This window comes from Lepus europaeus, chromosome 1, assembly GCF_033115175.1.
Source record: "Lepus europaeus isolate LE1 chromosome 1, mLepTim1.pri, whole genome shotgun sequence".
Lineage (NCBI taxonomy): Eukaryota > Metazoa > Chordata > Mammalia > Lagomorpha > Leporidae > Lepus > Lepus europaeus.
This window is the reverse complement of record NC_084827.1, coordinates 38,222,440-38,241,095: the sequence shown is the minus strand read 5'-3', so window position 1 is coordinate 38,241,095 and position 18,656 is coordinate 38,222,440. Positions and strand designations below refer to the sequence as shown.

Below are 18,656 nucleotides of genomic sequence, written 5' to 3'. Positions count from 1 at the left end.
AATGAATCTTGATGTGAATGGAAGGGGAGAGGGAGCGGGAGAGGGGAGGGTTGCAGGTGGGAGGGAAGTTGTGGGGGGGAGCCATTGTAATCCATAAGCTGTACTTTGGAAATTTATATTCATTAAATAAAAGTTAAAGAAAAAGAAGTTGGAATAAAATAACTTTTGCCTTAGTTCTATAGGAAATTTTTGTCAATGAAATCAATGTTGTTTTCTGCATTAAAGTTCTAGGACAGATACTAATATATGTATGTATATAATTATAGGAGAAAGGAAACATTTTGATAAAATATTTTATTATTATTAAGAATAATAATATAATCATGGTTATAAAAATAACAACTTTATTAACTACAGAAACTTTATAATACAAGTCATAACCACAGTGTTCTCTTTGTTGGGTAAGCATCCAGCTATACCACTCAATAGGCAGCTTATCAATTTCCTATTTACACACAAAACAAACAGTCATAACATCCACAGTATTCCATTTTCAGTTTCCTAAAGACAGAAACTGTCTGTGCAAATGGAAATGAACCTACTTAAGAGTTACACTGTCAAGATTTATAAGGTCCAAAGAATTATCTTTTTTTTTTTTTGTACTAGTAAATTCTTGGTTCTGAACTCATTTGAACATCAAAAAATAGCTTCTTTTTTGGACTTTTTCTTGAAAAGAAAATTTTTTAAAACTATGTGTTTAAAAAACAAACTGTATTTCTACTCAGATTAAATGTACTTTCCAAATGAGTAGTCCCTTGAGAGTCATTATTTTTTCTAACCTTAGTAAATCAATTTAAGGCTCTTTACTATAAGAGTTTATTAAAATCATTTTCCTCTTGATATCTATATTGTGAACATGAGTTTTTAAAGAATACAACGCTCAGAAACAAGCAGAAAGTGCCTGACAGCAATTTCCCACTTCTTGACAGTGTTCTTTTAGAGAGAATGTTGTGGCTATAACATTCACTTTGTACAGTACCATTGGTACCAACAAGAAATATTCACAGGAATAAATGAAATACAGTTTTGCTATCACATGCCATTGCTGTTATTTTCCTTGCCATCCAGTGTCTCACGGGTCCCACAGTTTGAAACACTTGGGTAGCAAGCAAGAGCCTGTTAATACTAGAGATGGACTCAATGTAAACCCTTTTACTGAGGACCTGCCCACAGCAAACAGGTAAAAGTCATTACACATTTTACAATAAAATTAAGGAAATATACAAAAGGATTATCATCCCTTCTGCACGGCAGAGGCAGTATGACAAATATTTTAATTTTACATTTCTATTCTCGGTAGACATAAGAAAATGTCTACAATTATAACAGCATATAACCGTTATTTCAACAGCCGAAACCAAACACAGCACTGAGAACTTCTCATTTAAAGGGTCCTTTATGGTGATGCCACAAAATAAAATAGCTTTTTGGGTGAATTGGACATTTTTATTTTTTGAACTTTATCCAGAAAAGACCCAATAATTAGTATCTTGCACCAGAGAACAGTGACATGAGTGTACCCTGGGCCACCACCTAACATAACCTGCATCTTGCTCACCTGGCTTTTGTTGTCAATTGCCCCCAGTTCCCTCTGTTATAAAGGAAACCCAAAAAAATTACTGTGTATACCATGTTTGGTGATTTACTGATACTGGTATTTTCACTCATTAATAAAAGTAGAAAATACTGAATTAAAAGGTCTGAAAAGTTAGCTGCACCTTATATTTAGGACATCCCTATCTCTCTTTCCATGGAAATATAGAGAAAAACACAAAGAAATATTTGAAACTATGAGTATTTAAGGTTATTGCAATTTTTATAATAGTTTTACAAATATAATTGATATATGTGACTTAATCAATACAACTTGGCCAAGTTCAGCAAGAGGAAAGGAAAAGGATGACTTATATGAACATGAACATATTTAGATGAGCATATTTCAATGTTTTGACAATGTGCCTTTGATATTTCTGTATTTTTACTAATATGGTGTATTATCTAAGGGAAAGAGAAATACGATCAGATAAAATGATGTAAACTGGCAACAAATTTGCTATCCCCTTGCTTCTATTTCTTGCTTCTTAATATGAGTATTTTGTCACCAAAAGAAAAAAAAGGCACAATTTGTATAAGCTCTATCTATACTCTGTAAACTCAGCTCTTCAGTAAACTTAAAAACACTTTACTCAAGATTGAGCAGAGAATGCTCTTGGGACGCTATCTGGATCCTTGGCCTTGATAAAGAGCACTCAAGAGGATCAAAGCAGAGAAATTAGAGTGCTGGACGCACAGCATTCCAATTATGATTTTTAAAGATGTTCTGTAAAGGAAGATCTTCGGAAAATTCAGACCTATCCTAGAAGTCATTGTTATCCCATTTCTCCACAAGTACATGATCTTCAGCCCATCATAGCAAATACAATAATGAATATGACAATATGGCTGTCATTGTACAAAAAAAACAGCTTACAAGAGTGTCTCCGATGGCATCAGGAAAGAGCTATGTAAAATGGATTAAGGAATGGGGATATCTTGAAAAAATACTTGGTTTAGCAGATTAAAACTTTAAGAAAAATTTGAATAGAATTTGGATAAACTAGTTCCATTCTTTCCCTCTTAATTTTTTTTCATTGACTTGAATAAAGTTCTATTAGGCTCAAAGACTACCAGTTTGAAAAAATATTCTCATTTTTTTCTCCAAGATATTGTTTAATGCATGATTTCATGAAAGCTATTTACAAAACCGTAGAGACACAGAAATTTTCCTCTTAAATAATTCTTAAAATTTAAAGATAGTGAGCTAGAAGCCAATTAACAGCAGCAAGGAATGAACCTATTTAAATACATTTTTAATGACTCAACCCATTTTCAATCTTCTTCAGTTAGATACATGTCTAAGAACTTAAGAAATGCTTTAGGAAAACAGATCTACAAATACTTTGCATAAAAAATTGGCCCTAAATCTGGAGGAAAGAAATATTACAGATACAAATATTTTAAGAAGAGACTGTATAAAATACTTGGTATAGCAGATACTCAGACAACTAGATTCAGGGCCACTCTGTAACACTTTAAATGTCAACTGGGGCTGGGGGGCGGGGGATCAAGATCAAGTGCAGGTTAGATCCAGATAACGAAATCGTCACTTATACCTGACACCTTTCCTTAACATTTCTACTGGTCTTTGGAAATGTTTTTTTTTTTTTTCTAAAAAAAAAAAAAATCTAAAAAAAAATCCAGAATATTTTGAGATTACATAAGATAAACCATGATTTGTTTGTAGTGTGTGCACATGGGTACTTGCATATGTGTTCTTGGAAACATGTGCCTGTATATCAGAATTGCAGTATATGTGATGGGGAGAAATAAATGAACTATAACAGATGGCATATGAAAGGTAATTTAACATTGAGTTAAAATTTAAGGACACAAGGTATTGATGGTTTTGGTGAGGTTAAAATAATCTGTAACTTTCAGGTATTCATTATTAAGAAACTAACCTTGGAAAGCAGCATAGAGAGATTGATTGATCTTTTCCATTAAATCTTTTACCATCCAAAAATTATACCTTTGCTTTTTTATTCCATTCAAGTATCTTCAGGAGATATGTTACTGCATGTACCTTAACTCACTTCAACATTTACAAAATAACACTGACAAACAAAACAACAAAAACACCCATATATATTAATGAGTATCTCAACAAACATGACACTCAAGTAGTTGTCTCAGGGTTGTTGTGAGTGACACTTTAATTCCACGTACTCTGACATCCTCATGTGAAAGAAAGCTGTATCGATGGACGCTTCAGGCTTGCTTACTTCAGTTATGGCTGTGGCACCTTATACGTTAATATAATTTTGTGTATCCACTTTGCATAATATGCCACTCGGACGAAGATACCAGGACGATTTGGAATGGCACATCCACGACCAGGAACGATGACTCCAAGCACCATTCTCATTTTATGTTGTTCACAAACAAGTGGGCCACCATAATCCCCCTAGGTGGAAGGCAAGCAATAACAATAAAGAATTATTTCCGAAACAAAAATAAGGACTCTGTAACTTTATCCTACATTGATTTGCATTTCAAAGGTAAATAGACACTAAATGGGAGTAACTACTGCTGAGATGGGAAGACCAACTAGTGTACTAGTCTTTGGTTGTACACTAAATTTGTCAAATAAGACTAAGATAAGTAGAAAGTTCAAAGTGCCGTATTCACTTAAGAATTACTTGCCTTTTCCAAAAATATTCTCATCCTTTTGCTGGATAAAAACTGACACATAACCATTGAGACCTTTTAAATACAATAGCTTTTATATTTTTTGAAGGTTTTAATTTGATGAATACTAATTTTCATATGTACAGGTAGCTTTTATATTTATTTTGATCTTCTGATGTTCAAAATATGTCAATTGTAGAAAATTTGCATGATCATAACAAGCTAAATAGAAAAAAAAGTGTGGTTGATAAAATAATTTTATTTATTATTTAGAATTGTTTTTCTGGCCAAGGAATGTTTCTCCACTTAACTGTTGGAGATAGTAGTTAATATACTCACTAACTTCTGGAGGATAAAAACTATACTTTCTTTCTGGAACAAAGCCTGATTTCCTGCTATTTCCCTTGTATGGTAACGCTATTGTCCCGCCAGATAGAAAGAATAGATAGGTTGACTGATTCATGTGTGTCTGTGTCTTTTCATGTGTATTTGCATATAGTTATATATATATATATATTATATATATATGGCTACACATATTTTTATACACAACCTTTACAACTGTACTGTATCTCTTTCATATAGCATGCAGTTTCCTCAGTATGCAACAACCACTTTTGGCTTCCTTCTATGAAAAAAGAATGCTTTTGGCTATTTTAATTTCTCCCCAACAGAGATGTAGTGAGACAAAAACCACACCATGGCAAGACTTTTGCTCTGGGGTGCAAGTGGAAAGTAAAGAGCTGCCAACACTCTAGGATGGGAGAAGTCAAGGAGGAGGTGAAATAGAGCATCAAACAGTAAGGGGAGATGTTCATCCTAACAGCCTCTCTATAAACCATGCCACTGGAGGTGCTAAACAAATGAACTTGTGATCACAGAGCAGAGCTCTTCCAAGCAGTTCACCTTGGAGACTTCCACTAAACACGATGCCATTGTTACTGCGCCAGCATTTGGGAGGATTTCATTTTCAATGCCTCGTTTGCAGCGGCAGAGATAGATACCAGAAAAAAGCTCTGGAGGAAACGTGTATTTTTTGAGAAGTGACAAAACACATTGAACTCGAGTCCCATCGATAAGGAAAAATATCACAAATATATGAAGTGAGGAAACTCAAAGTGTATAGATAATAACCCACAGCAAAAGCTGCTTCTGAGAAGAGACTGTCAAGTTGCTTTTCATACTGGCAGTGAGGCCAGGACAAGTAGATCTGATGAGATTCTGTCTAGCTTGAGACATCTTGCTCATGGGAGCTGTTAGATTTCTCTCTCTCTCTCTCTCTCTCTCTCTCTCTCTTTTTTATAAAGTGTATTTATTTTTCTCATGGTAGAACTTCACACTCAAACTCATTTTGCCAGAAGTACACCAAATTTGAAAATGTTTATAAGCACAAGATCTGTTTCTAACCATATCACTTTAAAGCAGTTCTTGAAACCGTAATTCAGTGTTTTCTCCTCAGGAATAAAATCTCAGAGCAAGGTGTATAACACGTGCACTTTAACATATTTACGTTCCACACATGAGTCGTGCATTTCCATACCTATCAAAGGACATTGCCTTTTTATTCAACTCATTTCATGCTTTGCTCCACTTGTATCCCACAGTCCCAGCTCCAAGGCCTGAAAACTATGTCTCTCACATCTCAAATGCACCAAAAATAACCATTTAACAGCTTGTCCATGTACAATCGGGGTAGGCACACAGCCAAGTTGACAGAACCATTGCCTAACAAAGGAAAATGTCCAAGCTCTTAAAGTCACAAACTTTGACCATTAGGTCTTTTTCCTAAATAGAATTTGTTTGGACACTTCCACACATGCCAGCTGAACCAAAAACACTCCAGAAAGGTTAAAGCCAGGCGTGTATCTCTTCATAATATCATTAATCGGGATCATTTAGAGAGAATTTGGGTAAAATCAGGTAAATTGAGGACAACATAACAGAAATGCAAGCTATTATGTAAAACTGAGTTGGATACTTCTAACTTCAGCAGCTTTCCCTCAGGGTTCTGGCTGTATTTGGTTAATGTTCTTCAGAGAGACAGAAGTCATCAGTTTGCTGCAAATGACACATGGGTTATCTCATTAATTAGTTAAAAGAAAATCATAAGGTTAAGAGAAGGTTATTATCATTGCTGTTATTTTTTTGCAATTCAACTCCTAGGAAAGTTGGATGTACATTTATTTTGACTTGGGAAAAATAAACAGAAAAATGCAAAATACGAGGAACAACATAGGCTGTTGAGTGAAGAACGTCCTTCTTACCTCACAAGGTCCTGATCCAATCTTCTCTGCCCCAGCACATATTTCAGATTCCTTCAGAGTCACTTTTCCTTGATGGTGCTGACTGCATTTCTCATTCCCCATAATATAGAGATGTGCAACTCGTAATAGACCGTCAGAGTTGATCACTAGATTGGTGCAAAAAAAGGTAAGTCTAACGAGCATACAATGAAGAGGATAAAATAGGAAGCAAATACACATTGATTTCCCATAAAAAATAAATGTGATATTCCCTCACGTCTTAAAAACTAGCTTACATCCGGTGTAGCCCCAGCCATAAACACTGCAAGCAGTCTTTTCAGGAATGATGCATCCATAATTTGGTAAGTCGATCGTGCTAACAAAATCATCCAGGACAGCGGGTCTGAAAAGAGAAGATATGACATTCAGAACCCTCAAGTGGACTCAAGGAAAATTAGCATTTAAAATATAGTGCTCATATTTCACATATTTAGAGAGAATGAAGTCTTACTCCTAGAATAAAAGCAGAGAAAAATAAAAAGAAATCTCTCTAGAAAAATAAAAAAGGAAGAAATCCAGAGCAGGTAGCAGAGAAATGAGTCATTTATTTGGTAATATTTAAGAATAAGTGGTCACTGTATTTTTTTAAAAAAATCAGTATTTTACATTTTTTTTTGACAGGCAGAGTGTACAGTGAGAGAGAGACAGAGAGAAAGGTCTTCCTTTGCCATTGGTTCACCCTCCAATGGCCGCCACAGCCGGCGCGCTGCAGCCGGCACACTGCGCTGATCCGATGGCAGGAGCCAGGTGCTTCTCCTGGTCTCCCATGGGGTGCAGGGCCCAAGCACTTGGGCCATCCTCCACTGCACTCCCGGGCCACAGCAGAGAGCTGGCCTGGAAGAGGGGCAACCGGGACAGGACCAGTGCCCCGACCGGGACTAGAACCCGGTGTGCCGGCGCCGCAAGGCGGAGGATTAGCCTAGTGAGCCGCGGCGCCGCCAGTATTTTACATTTTAAAGTCATCACATACTACTCCTGAAGTTTCAGTTTTAAGTAGGTTGATCAGTGTTGGTCCAACTTTATTTAATCAGATTTGAAAATGTTGTCAGTGCAACTTCTCTTGTCTATATCTGTATACACATATATACATATGTGTGTTCATACATGCCATGGGTGTGTATACATGACGTGTGTACACATGAGCTATGACGTGTGCTTTCACAATAGATCTACACAAGCAGGAAAGAGTTGTCATGTAGGGAAGAAAACACTTTAACAAGTCCAGTCTACATTGAGTCTGTAAATTGCGCTGCAGGAACCAACCTCGCAAGCTTCAGTAAAACCAGATCAGACCCTTCGGGCCCGTACACCAGCTGCGAGACGTTCAGCACCTGCTTGCGCTTCTCATCGCCTCTTCCATGGACATCGTGAATCCCCAGCCACGCTTCGTAATCCTTTAAGTCTTTATTTCTGGGCAAAATATTAAAATGTGAAAATACAATTACAAACTGGCTAATGCTACTCACTTATATGCTTAATTATATTTGCTTACAAGGGCAGCTAAACAGCTTCCATTTAAATTTTACTTAAAGTGCAAGTAAAGAGCAGCACGTTAGCTATGGGAGAGCCTGAATCCTACAAGCATATCTAAGCAGAAAGAGATTTCAAGTTCTGAAAGTCCTAAAGGGCTATTTAAAAAGCTTTGATTGTACTCCCTAGATGGTAAGTCACTTGTGAAACATGCTCAGGTAGAGCCCGTTGCATGATTTACAATTTATAATTGTTGTGCACCTGTTGAGCTATCTGTGTGATGTATATATTTGCTTTATTCATAAAGGTGGAAGTTTTACACAAACAAAACCAAAGTAACCTTGATGAGAATCAGGAAGCTTATACAAGCCCTGTCCTTATCTTTGTTAGGCTGATTTTTGTGGGTTGGCTGTACTTTAGAAATGAAAAGCTAGAACTAAGAGAGGACTGTTGATCATTCCAAAGAAGACTTTCTATCCAGCGGGAGGCGGGGGTACAGATTATTACATAATTCAAAGCAAAAATTTTCCCCAAGCGACAGTAATGCTGATCATGAAAAGAACTGAGCTGAAGCCTACCAAGGACAAAAATACCAGTGAAGTCCAAGACTTAGAAGCTCAATTTCAAAAAGACATTAATGCATCCATCCCCATGCTGGTGAATCTCTATAAAATGAACACACATTCTAAGCTTAATCATTAAGTGCCCCAAACAAGTACCGATTTCAAAATCACTTTACCGAGAAGGGAAACATTGTCTTGCTGTAAGAACCCAGCTTTCCTTTATCAATGATCCTCCGCAGATATGTTTATTTCTATGGGAAAGAGGAAAGAGAAACGAGTGACATCTGGGCAGAAAGAGTGTCTGCCAATTAATGCAAAAACCTGTGACTGTTTATTGGAAACAAATAATTCAGAGAGGAAAACGAAGATATTAACCCAATTGAGGGGCCGTTTTATCTGAAAGGTAGTAATTGGTGATCGCAGCAAATACTTTTTTTTTTTCTTTCGACAGGCAGAGTTAGTGTGAGAGAGACAAGAGAGAAAGGTCTTCCTTCCATTGGTTCAATCCCCAAATGGCCACTACGGCTGGTGCTGTGCCGATCCGCAACCAGGAACCAGGTGCTTCCTCCTGGTCTCCCATGCGGGTGCATGGCCCAAGCACTTGGGCCATCCTCCACTGCCTTCCCCAGGCCACAGCAGAGAGCTGGACTGGAAGAGGAGTAACCGGGACAGAATCTGGCGCCCCGACCAGGACTAGAACCCGGGGTGCCAGCGCCGCAGGCAGAGGATTATCCTAGTGAGCCGTGGCGCCTGCCTAGCAAATACTTTTTTACATGATGTGATTATGATTTTATGCAATTTTGCTTCTGTGTGATTTGAAAGACTCAATTTTACACACACCAGTACCTATTCTGGATGCACATGTGCATCTCTCTTTGTGAGAGAAAGCATATGCTGCAGATCTAGGAAAAATAGAATGAAAACTATAGTAATCTAAACTTTTATTAGAGTTTGGCTATGAGAAATGCAAATTCAAGTTCTGATGGAAACCATCCAGTGATAGCTACATGTTATATTATTTCTAAACTGTTCTTTCCCTACTATTTAATTTCAATGTTAAAATATAACTGAGTTTAATAAATGTCTTTGTTCAGTGTAGGGCCAGTAATATAATGTTTCATTTATAAATGAAAACAAATTATCAAGGGCGATTTCATATAATGTTTGTAGAAAATGAGCAGTCTTGTACACATATTTGCTGATACCTAAAATCTGTGAATCCATGCTTTTTTGGCAGAGATGTGGAGAAAGGACACATTTTCACAATTTCCATTTCCAGTGAATACAGCTGTTCAGCGCTCAGAGGGTACGAGTAGAAGGTTCCCAGACTGAGACCATAGTTATTTATGACCTTCGCCACACAGGAGGATAAGCGTATATATCGAGTTATAGTTTCCTTTCCTCCCAGGATGTGTTTTGGAAGAATAACTAAACAGCTGTTGTTGTTAAGGACTTGGGTTTTAAAGAAAACAACATTGAGGTTTACAGCACTCTGATCGGGTTGAAAAAGGGGCTCCCTGCTTCCTTAGGGAGGGGGTCCTCCAAAGAAATATCCTTACTGATTCCTCTACTGCTAAACAGATGTGCTGGAGAGCTACAGGTTCAGGCAGGCATTTGGCCTACCAGGTGGCATGCCAGCTCCCATATCTTAGTGCTTGGGTCCTACCCAGCTCCAACTCCTGACTCTAGCTTCCTGACAAAGCACATCTTGGGAGGTAGGAGGATGGCCCAAGCACGTGGGCCCCTGCCACCCACTTGGGAGACTTGGAATGGGTGCCTGATTCCTGGCTTCAGCACCCCAGCTGTTGTGAGCTTTAGGAAGAGAACCAGCAGATATGAACTCTCTCTATTTGTCTTTCTCTAGACCCGTGTGTGTGTGTATGTGTGTGTGTATGTGTGTCTTTGCCTCCCAAATAAGTTAAGGGATAGGAAAGACTAACTCACAGATATGGATTGTTAGGACATTTTCTATAGTAAAGAAAATTAAATTTCTATCAACTTCATTAAATTTATGTAATAAAGTACATTCTCTATAATAAAGAAAATTAAACATTCCTAATATTTAAAAATATTTAATAAATATTTACTCTTTACTATACAATCGGGTTTACTATTCTAGTTTGCTTCACAATTCTATTCCAGTACAACATTCATAGGACAGCTACACTACAATCATCAGATAAGTATTTATAAAATCTGATGAATTATTTCCTGAGAAAAATGTATGAAAAGAGGCTACCTCCTACAATATTGGGGTGATCCAAATTCATATGTATCAAAGGATATAAACTCCATATTTAATAAGAATTGGCTAATTAACAAAAGCAATTCAGTTTCAAGTTGTTACTATCCGATTTTGGTATCATTGAGACTTAGTCGCTAGGGGCGAAGGAATAAGAAGGGTTTACTAAAAGAGGGAATACACAAACTGGAGTGGACATTTGGCCTGCCAGTTATGACGCCAGACTGGGACACCTGCATCCTATTTTAGATGGAAAGCTCCTGATTCCAGCTTTCTCCTAATGCACAGCTTGGGTGACAGCTGGTAATGGCCGACGTAGTGCACCTGCCACCCACCTGGGAGACTGGGTTCCCAACTCCTGACTTCAGCCTGGCCAAGTCCAGGCTGCTGTGGGAATTTGGCAAGTGAATCAGTGGTTAGGTGTTCTCTGCATCTCTGTCTGTGTGGGTGTCCCTCTACCTCTCAAATAAATAAATACCTTTTAAAATGGAGATTTAAATAAGTAAGTAAAAATAAATATTGGGGTTTTGAAAAATGAGGGAATTTTAGGTACAAAATGTAGAGCAAGAAAAACCACAATGTGTAGTGGGAACAACAGCACCCAGAATCCAGGTGCATTTGGTAGCTGCATGAAGAGGTTCTGACATATGTACATTATGTATATTATATGGAAAGAGATTTTGGCATTCTGATCACCTTATAGACTAATATACACAGCAGATGGAAAGTTACAAGGTCAGATTTTAACTGGTATTGTGTGGGTCTAATTCTTATAATTACCTAGATTAATTTTTTACTGACAATGTAACTTTCAAAGTGATTTTAAATAGAACCTGCTACTGATTCTCTTCTTAAATTATGCATTTGAGAGACAGAGAGACACAAAGGGGGAGAACGAAGGGCAGGGAGAGCTCCAATCCACTAGTTCCTTCCCCCAAATGCTCACAGTGGTCAGGAATGGGCCCAGGCCAAAGCCAGAAAGTCAATCCAGGTGGCTCATACAGGCCTCACACCGGAGCCATCACCCCTGCCTCTCAGGGTCTACATTATCAGGAAGCTGGATGCATGAGAAGGAGCAGGGTCCAGAAGAGGGACACAGGCATCCCCACCTGCATCCTACCTGCTGAGCCAAATGTCCACGCCTGTCACTAATTTTTTAGAAGTACTGAGAAATAGACATGTTAAGGATATTTTATTGGGGCCGGCACTGTGGCGCAGAGGGTTAAAGTGCTAGCCTGAAGCACTGGCATCCCATTTGGGCTCCGGTTCAAGACCCAGCTGCTCCACTTCCTATTCAGCTCTCTGCTATGGCCTGGGAAAGCAGTAGAAGAAGGCCCAAGTCCTTGGGCCCCTGCATCCACATGGGAGACCCAGAAGAAGCTCCTGGCTCCTGGCTTCGGATCTACACAGCTCCAGTCGTTGCAGCCAACTGGGGAGTGAACTATCAGATGGAAGACCTCCCCCCAACCCGCCTCTCCTCTCTGTGTGTAACTCTGACTTTCAAATAAATGAATAAATCTAAAAAAAATACTTTATTTTATCCACATTAATTTTTAAGTGTGGCTCTGTTGTTGATTTTAAATATTTTATTTATTTATTTGAGAGGTAGAGTTACAGAGAGAGGAAGAGACAGAGAGAAAGGTCTTCCATCTGCTGGATGATCCGAAGCCAGGAGCCAGGAGCCAGGAGCTTCCTCCAGGTCCCTGAAGCTCGCTCAGGGGCCTAAGCACTTGGGCCATCCTCCACCACTTTCCCGGGTCATAGCAGAGAGCTGGGTTAGAAGAGGAGCAGCCAGAACAGTGCTGTTTCTCACATTGATTATAATAATATCAACACTATTCAACTACAGATAATGAATTCTCTTCATAACAAATACTTTGGAATTAAAAATGACTGCTTTTCATTTGAATGACAAGGAAAAGTCAGAAATTTAAAAAATACAAAATTTCTGATATGATTATACCTAGACATGTTAAAAAATAAAGTAATAATATCCTAGGTTGAAAAATCACTAACATATACATGAGAACTATGTATATTAAATGTATATAATAGCTCTCTGTCTAGTTGTCTTTTTCTGAGTCAGAACCAAAGCATCACTTGGAATTAAGGTCAATGTCAATACATATGGGGTTTCTGTGAACAGTTAAAAAGGAAATAGTTACCTGTATTTCAAACTAACCATCCATCCCACATTTGTTCGTGTTGGAATCCCATTGACAACTCGCAATTGCTTTGTTTTGGCACAAGATACTACAGGATCTGAAAACAGGACCAAACAAAACATTTGGAAATTATCAGCATCTCAGTTTTTCTTAAATGCAATGACAGCTAGACAAACAAAACTAGCACAACTCTTCCAGAAGAGCATTTTGGAGAAAGAGTAGGCATTATGTCACCACGGTGCCACATCAGGCCACACACTTGCCATCCTCATTCATCTAGGTTGGCGAGTGACACAGGAAAACTAATCAACTCAGAGCCAGCAGGCATGCTGTGATGCTGACAGTGGCTTTTCTCATCGTGTGCTGAGAACAAATTCTCAGGTCTCATGTTAATGTATCTCCCTCAACACTCTCAACATAAAATGAAAATTATTCATAATGGTTGCTTCCAAATGTTAATAGGGATCAATAGCCAGGGAGGGGATCTATATTCTTACTTCTGAATTTATACAGGAAGAATACACTTATAGTGGAATATGTTACTAATATTAGATTTATGGAAATTGTATGCAAGTAGCATAGCCATTAAGCCCAAGTCATTGTGTCCAATGACACAAGACAAAATTATTTGGAGTAAACATTTTCCAGAATGCTTCTATGTCCCTCACCTTACCCTACTTCTACTTCTGCCCAGGTCTAGAAGAGACTTTCGTTTCTCCCTCAGCCCCATGGAGTACAGCAGGGGTCTTTTAAGTCCAAACCTTTGAGCAACATCCTTCAACCCAAGAAATAAGTGAGGATCAAAACCAAGCCACTCCTCAAAGATTCTTAAATCGAGGATTAACTGGACCTCTTAGAGTGTGTTATTTTTTTTTTTTCCTACTAGACTGGCAGGCGTACAACGAGCTTCAAAGATGAAGCAGGGTGAAGGCGCTCCACAGCCCCCCAGTCTGCTGGGAGTCTTCTTTCTGACTTCAGCTCCTTGATTTCATTGGAAGGATGGCGTAGCTAAAGGTGCTCAGCTCTCAGTATAGTTCTCCCAGTTAAAAGTCAATGCAAAGGCTCTTTTCACAGCCAAAGGCAGATATAACTACTTGTAGATTACCGATAGAGAATTGCATTTTGATATTAAGTATGCACTGGTTTTTGAAACTCCACTAAACCTACACATAGACATCAAATTTTTTTCAAGTGAAAATAAATACTTCAACTCATTTTTAGGATACAAGTCAATATGGATAGTTTTCTACAAAGAAAATAATGACCTCTTTTCCAATTCCCATAGATTCCGATTTTAAAATTACTTACGGTCTAAATTCACTATTGTGGGGGTAGTATCACCTTCACCTGTAAAAATAAATATATGTACATTACATAACTCATTTACATGTATTTCTGCTATAGAATAAAAGATATGCTAAAAAAATCCAAGGATCAATTAATTGGGTAATTTACAAATATTCTTGATGTGTTATTGAATGATAAAGCATATTTTTAGTAATTTTGTGTCACCCTGGAGAATACTGCAGGAACATGCCTGCTATTATTATGTGATCTGAGGAGAGCCCTATTGTGTTACAGTGGAGTCTCTGTGTGTGGTTTCATGGCTGTTGGTGGTTTGAGTCACTCTGTCAGCAGCAAGGAGTTGCCCCGTTCTTCCAAGATGCTCAACATCATGCCTAGTGGGCATTTCACTGCTCATTATTGCTTGCTTCAATCTTTCATGCAGGGAGACCATTTTGGTTTTGTTGTCAGTTGGCCCATTTAATTTTCTTCTAGAAACCACTTTTATTTTATATGATTGAGGATAATGGAAACTGAACATGCTTCCAAAATCGCTGCGCTCTGGAAGACAGACATTTTCTGTTATGCACTTTGAGCAAAACTTTGAGAAGCTGTTTTGTAGGCCTTTTCTACTTCACTATCACATTCTATTCTTATTTCCTTTCTGCAAGTTTCCCCACTATCTCTATCACATGACACAGATCTGAAGAATGCTTGTCATCCTAATACGGCTTGCTTTAACTGAAATTTGAAGGAAAACAAGTCAATGATAAAAGCTTTATTTATGGCAAAGTACAGGTGTGTGTGTGTGTGTGTTCGTATAGCATCAGAATCAAACATGAGCTCTTCTGAAAACCTTAAAATAGTTTCATTTACTATATTCTTAAGGTTTGGATTCAATTTCAAAATTTTATAATGTCATACTTTTCCCCAAGTAGACACCTATGTTCCCATGCCTATATATTTTACATTGCTTTGTAATTGTTCATGTAATTGTATCCCTTCCAAGCCATAAACTATTTGAGGTTAAGATACAGTGTCTGAGTCTGGTGTTGTGGTGCAGCACACTAAGTCACAGCTTGCAATGCCAGCATCCCACATCAGCAGGTAAGGTTAGAGTCCTGGCTGCTCCACTTCCAAGCCAGCTCCCTGCTAATGCACCTGGGAAGCAACAGAAGATGGCCCAAATGTTTGGGCCTCTGCTCCTCAATGGGAGACCTGCATGAAGTTTCTGACTGCTGGCTTTGGCCTGGGCCAGACCGGGATGTTGTGGTCTTTTGGGGAGTAAATCAATGCATGGATATCCTTCCCTGCCTCCCCCTGTCTTTCAAACAAATATATAAATAAGTCTTTAAAAAAAGAAGCAGTGTTTGTGTTTTTGTATACATAGTCCATGATATAGGACTAAACAAAAATTATAAATGCATGAATAAATGAAAAAAGCAGTCAACAAAAATTCAAATGCATAAATAAATGAAAACAGAAACAGGGGTTAAGTTTTTGACTGCTTAATTGCAACATCACTGTTCATAATAGCTAAGTGGATATTTTTATTGTGCAACTTAAAAAAAAAAAGTAGGTTAAGTAACTTGCTCAAGACACAGAGTTATTGGGCTGGAATTCTTACTTGGGAGTCTGAGTTGAAGCTGTATTCTCAATAGCTAACACTTTAAATTTTTCTAAGATACACTAAGAATGCAGTATGCATATGTACACACAAACACATAGGCATCTCTTAATTTTTATTTTTGCATATTTGATAATACATGTCATATATCACTATATAAATATTTTAGAAAAATATGGAAGAATCTCTTGTAAGGGAAAAGTACAGTGTGAAAGTGATTGATACAGTCTTCACAGATAAATAAATAATAAGAACTCAAATCTTCTAAAGATAAATTTTAGTAGCCTTTCACCAGGGAGAAAACATAAATAAATCCTGGCTATAAATATTAGTTGGAAAAATGACAGTGTAAAAATATTTATTAAAATTAATGTTTGTTATACATTGAAATAAAAATGAGTTATCTGTAATAGCAGTTAATCAAATACTAGCAACACCCTGAAGTCTTTCAACACCACATTCCTGACTTTTAGTTTAAAAATGTTAGTTGGAAGACTTCTACATAATTAAAAATCTGTTTTCTTTAGGTTTATAAACCAAATCCCAGCATCCTGGGAATCTACAGACATTTTTACTCTTAACTCTCCACATGCTAGATTGAGCTGTTATGATTTTTTTACAAATCAGAAATCATGTAGAGAAAGCAATGTGTTCAGAAGCCAGATCACCAACATCTCTTTCTTCCTCGCCCACTGTATATTCCTTTTAAAAGTTACTTTATATTTATTTTTGCTTATTTAAAAGGCAGAGAGACAGAGACAGAGAGAGGCAGAGACAGGCAGATAGAAAGAGGTGTTCCATCCACTGGATCATTTCCTTGCAACAGCCAGGACTGGGCCAGGGTGAAGCCAGGAGCTTGGAACTCAATCCAGGTTCTCAGACTGGTGCCAGGGACTCAGGTACTTGGACCATCACCTGCTGGTCCTCAGCTTGTGTTAATGGAATAAAAAGTAGAGTTGGAGCTCAAGCCCAGGCACTCAGTTATGGAATGCAGATGTACCAAGCAGGGTCTCCATTGCTGTGCCAAAGCCCGCCCTCATTTTGGATTCTGTATGTCTCTATCACTCCTTGGTTGTAATTTGTTTTTCAAAAAACATTAACAGGGGTCAGCGCCATGGCATAGTAAGTTAATTCTCCACCCGCAGCGCCAGCATCCCATATGGGCACTGGTTCTAGTCTCGGTTGCTCCTCTTCCAATCCAGCTCTCTGCTGTGTCCTGGGAGAACAGTAGAAGATGGTCCAAGTCCTAGGGCTCCTGCACCCATGTGGGAGACCAGGAAGAAGCACCTGGCTCCTGGCTTCAGATCAGTGCAGTTCTGGCCATTGCGGCCAATTGGAGAGTGAACCAACGGAAGAAAGACCTTTGTCTCTGTCTCTCCCTCTCACTCTCTGTAAATCTACCTCTCAAATAAAATAAATAAAATCTTTTTAAAAAGTTAATAGATACATAAAAGTTACACACATTGTAGGTTTCCATGTGATGGTTTCATATTTGTATACATTGCATAATATCTAATCAGGATAAATATATCTATTTATGCAAACATTTGACATTTCCTTATGGTGAAGATATTCGAAATCCTACCTTCTAGGTTTTCCTTTTTAAATGGAGAATCATGCAGTCTATTAGCATTATCTATTTTCCATCTTCCGTGCAGTGGAAATAGAACTTTCTCCTATAGGACTTTCCCTTAGAACCTGCTAAGTAGCCTTTCTTCATCCCTCTTTTCTTCCCCAAATTTTGGAAATCAACATTATACTTTTGACTTCTATGAGGTCGTCCTTGTTTAGACTATTCAATTACAGAGACTTTACAAAAAATTATCAGTTTGGTGAAGCTAGAATTTAGAAAATATAAGGGTTTAATTATTGAAAATGTTTTCATACAGCATTCCCTGGAGAAGGAAGTCTGCTTGTTGGTTTTAGCATGAAACTTGGAAGATATCTTTCCTGACAGTACACTAATGGAATCTATGCGAACTCTAATATGGGAAAAGTGACAGGATAGTACTAAGACATTAATTAAATTAAAAGGTATGATCATACCTCATGAAACAAAAATATAATAATAGGAAATACCATTTCTTTGCAAATATCTATGCTTAATTATGTATTGTTGTAAAGAATTTCCTAACCTATTAGGTTAGGAAAATAAGATGAGCAGTTCCAAGTTTTATCACGGGCATATTGATGAGCATCCTATTTAATAAGTTTTCCTTTTAATGCTACAATTTCATGAAACACGACTAGCTTGTCCACTTTATGTGAGAGAAATTACCTCTTCAATATGACAAAAATTAAGGAAAATACAGATTGTGTTTGCATTTCCTTATTTAGAGCCAACATTTCTGCCACCTAGTTCTTTTATTTTATTTATTTATTTATTTATTTTGACAGGCAGAGTGGACAGTGAGAGAGAGAGACAGAGAGAAAGGTCTTTCATTGGTTCACCCTCCAATGGCCGCCACAGCCAGCGCACCGCACCGATCCGAAGCCAGGAGCCAGGTGCTTCTCCTGGTCTCCCATGGGGTGCAGGGCCCAAGCACTTGGGCCATCCTCCACTGCACTCCCGGGCCACAGCAGAGAGCTGGACTGGAAGAGGAGCAATCCGGACAGAATCTGGCGCTCCGACCGGGACTAGAAACCCGGTGTGCTGGCGCCAAGGCGGAGGATTAGCATGTTGAGCCACGGCAGCGCCGGCCTATTTTTGTTCTTTTTAATTGACCCATAGCAGTTGTCCACATGTATGAGGCACAGTGATAATTCAGTGCATGT

The 18,656-nt window shown here is 38.1% G+C and overlaps 1 protein-coding gene across 4 annotated transcripts in view; it reads right to left on the bottom strand.

Moving 5' to 3' along the window:
* Positions 1 to 328: 328 nt before the first annotated feature.
* The window catches only part of HGF (hepatocyte growth factor), a 77,370-nt gene continuing 59,042 nt past the window's right edge, over positions 329 to 18,656 (bottom strand). For all 4 annotated transcript variants that reach the window (XM_062209781.1, XM_062209611.1, XM_062209866.1 and 1 more), the window contains 7 exons: positions 14,279 to 14,317; positions 12,971 to 13,067; positions 8,740 to 8,814; positions 7,794 to 7,940; positions 6,767 to 6,873; positions 6,492 to 6,637; positions 329 to 4,003 (listed from right to left, as the gene is read on the bottom strand). In XM_062209781.1, coding sequence (XP_062065765.1) covers positions 3,827 to 4,003; positions 6,492 to 6,637; positions 6,767 to 6,873; positions 7,794 to 7,940; positions 8,740 to 8,814; positions 12,971 to 13,067; positions 14,279 to 14,317 — 788 coding nt within the window. In that variant the 3' untranslated portion in view covers positions 329 to 3,826. The remainder of the gene's footprint in view (positions 4,004 to 6,491; positions 6,638 to 6,766; positions 6,874 to 7,793; positions 7,941 to 8,739; positions 8,815 to 12,970; positions 13,068 to 14,278; positions 14,318 to 18,656) is intronic.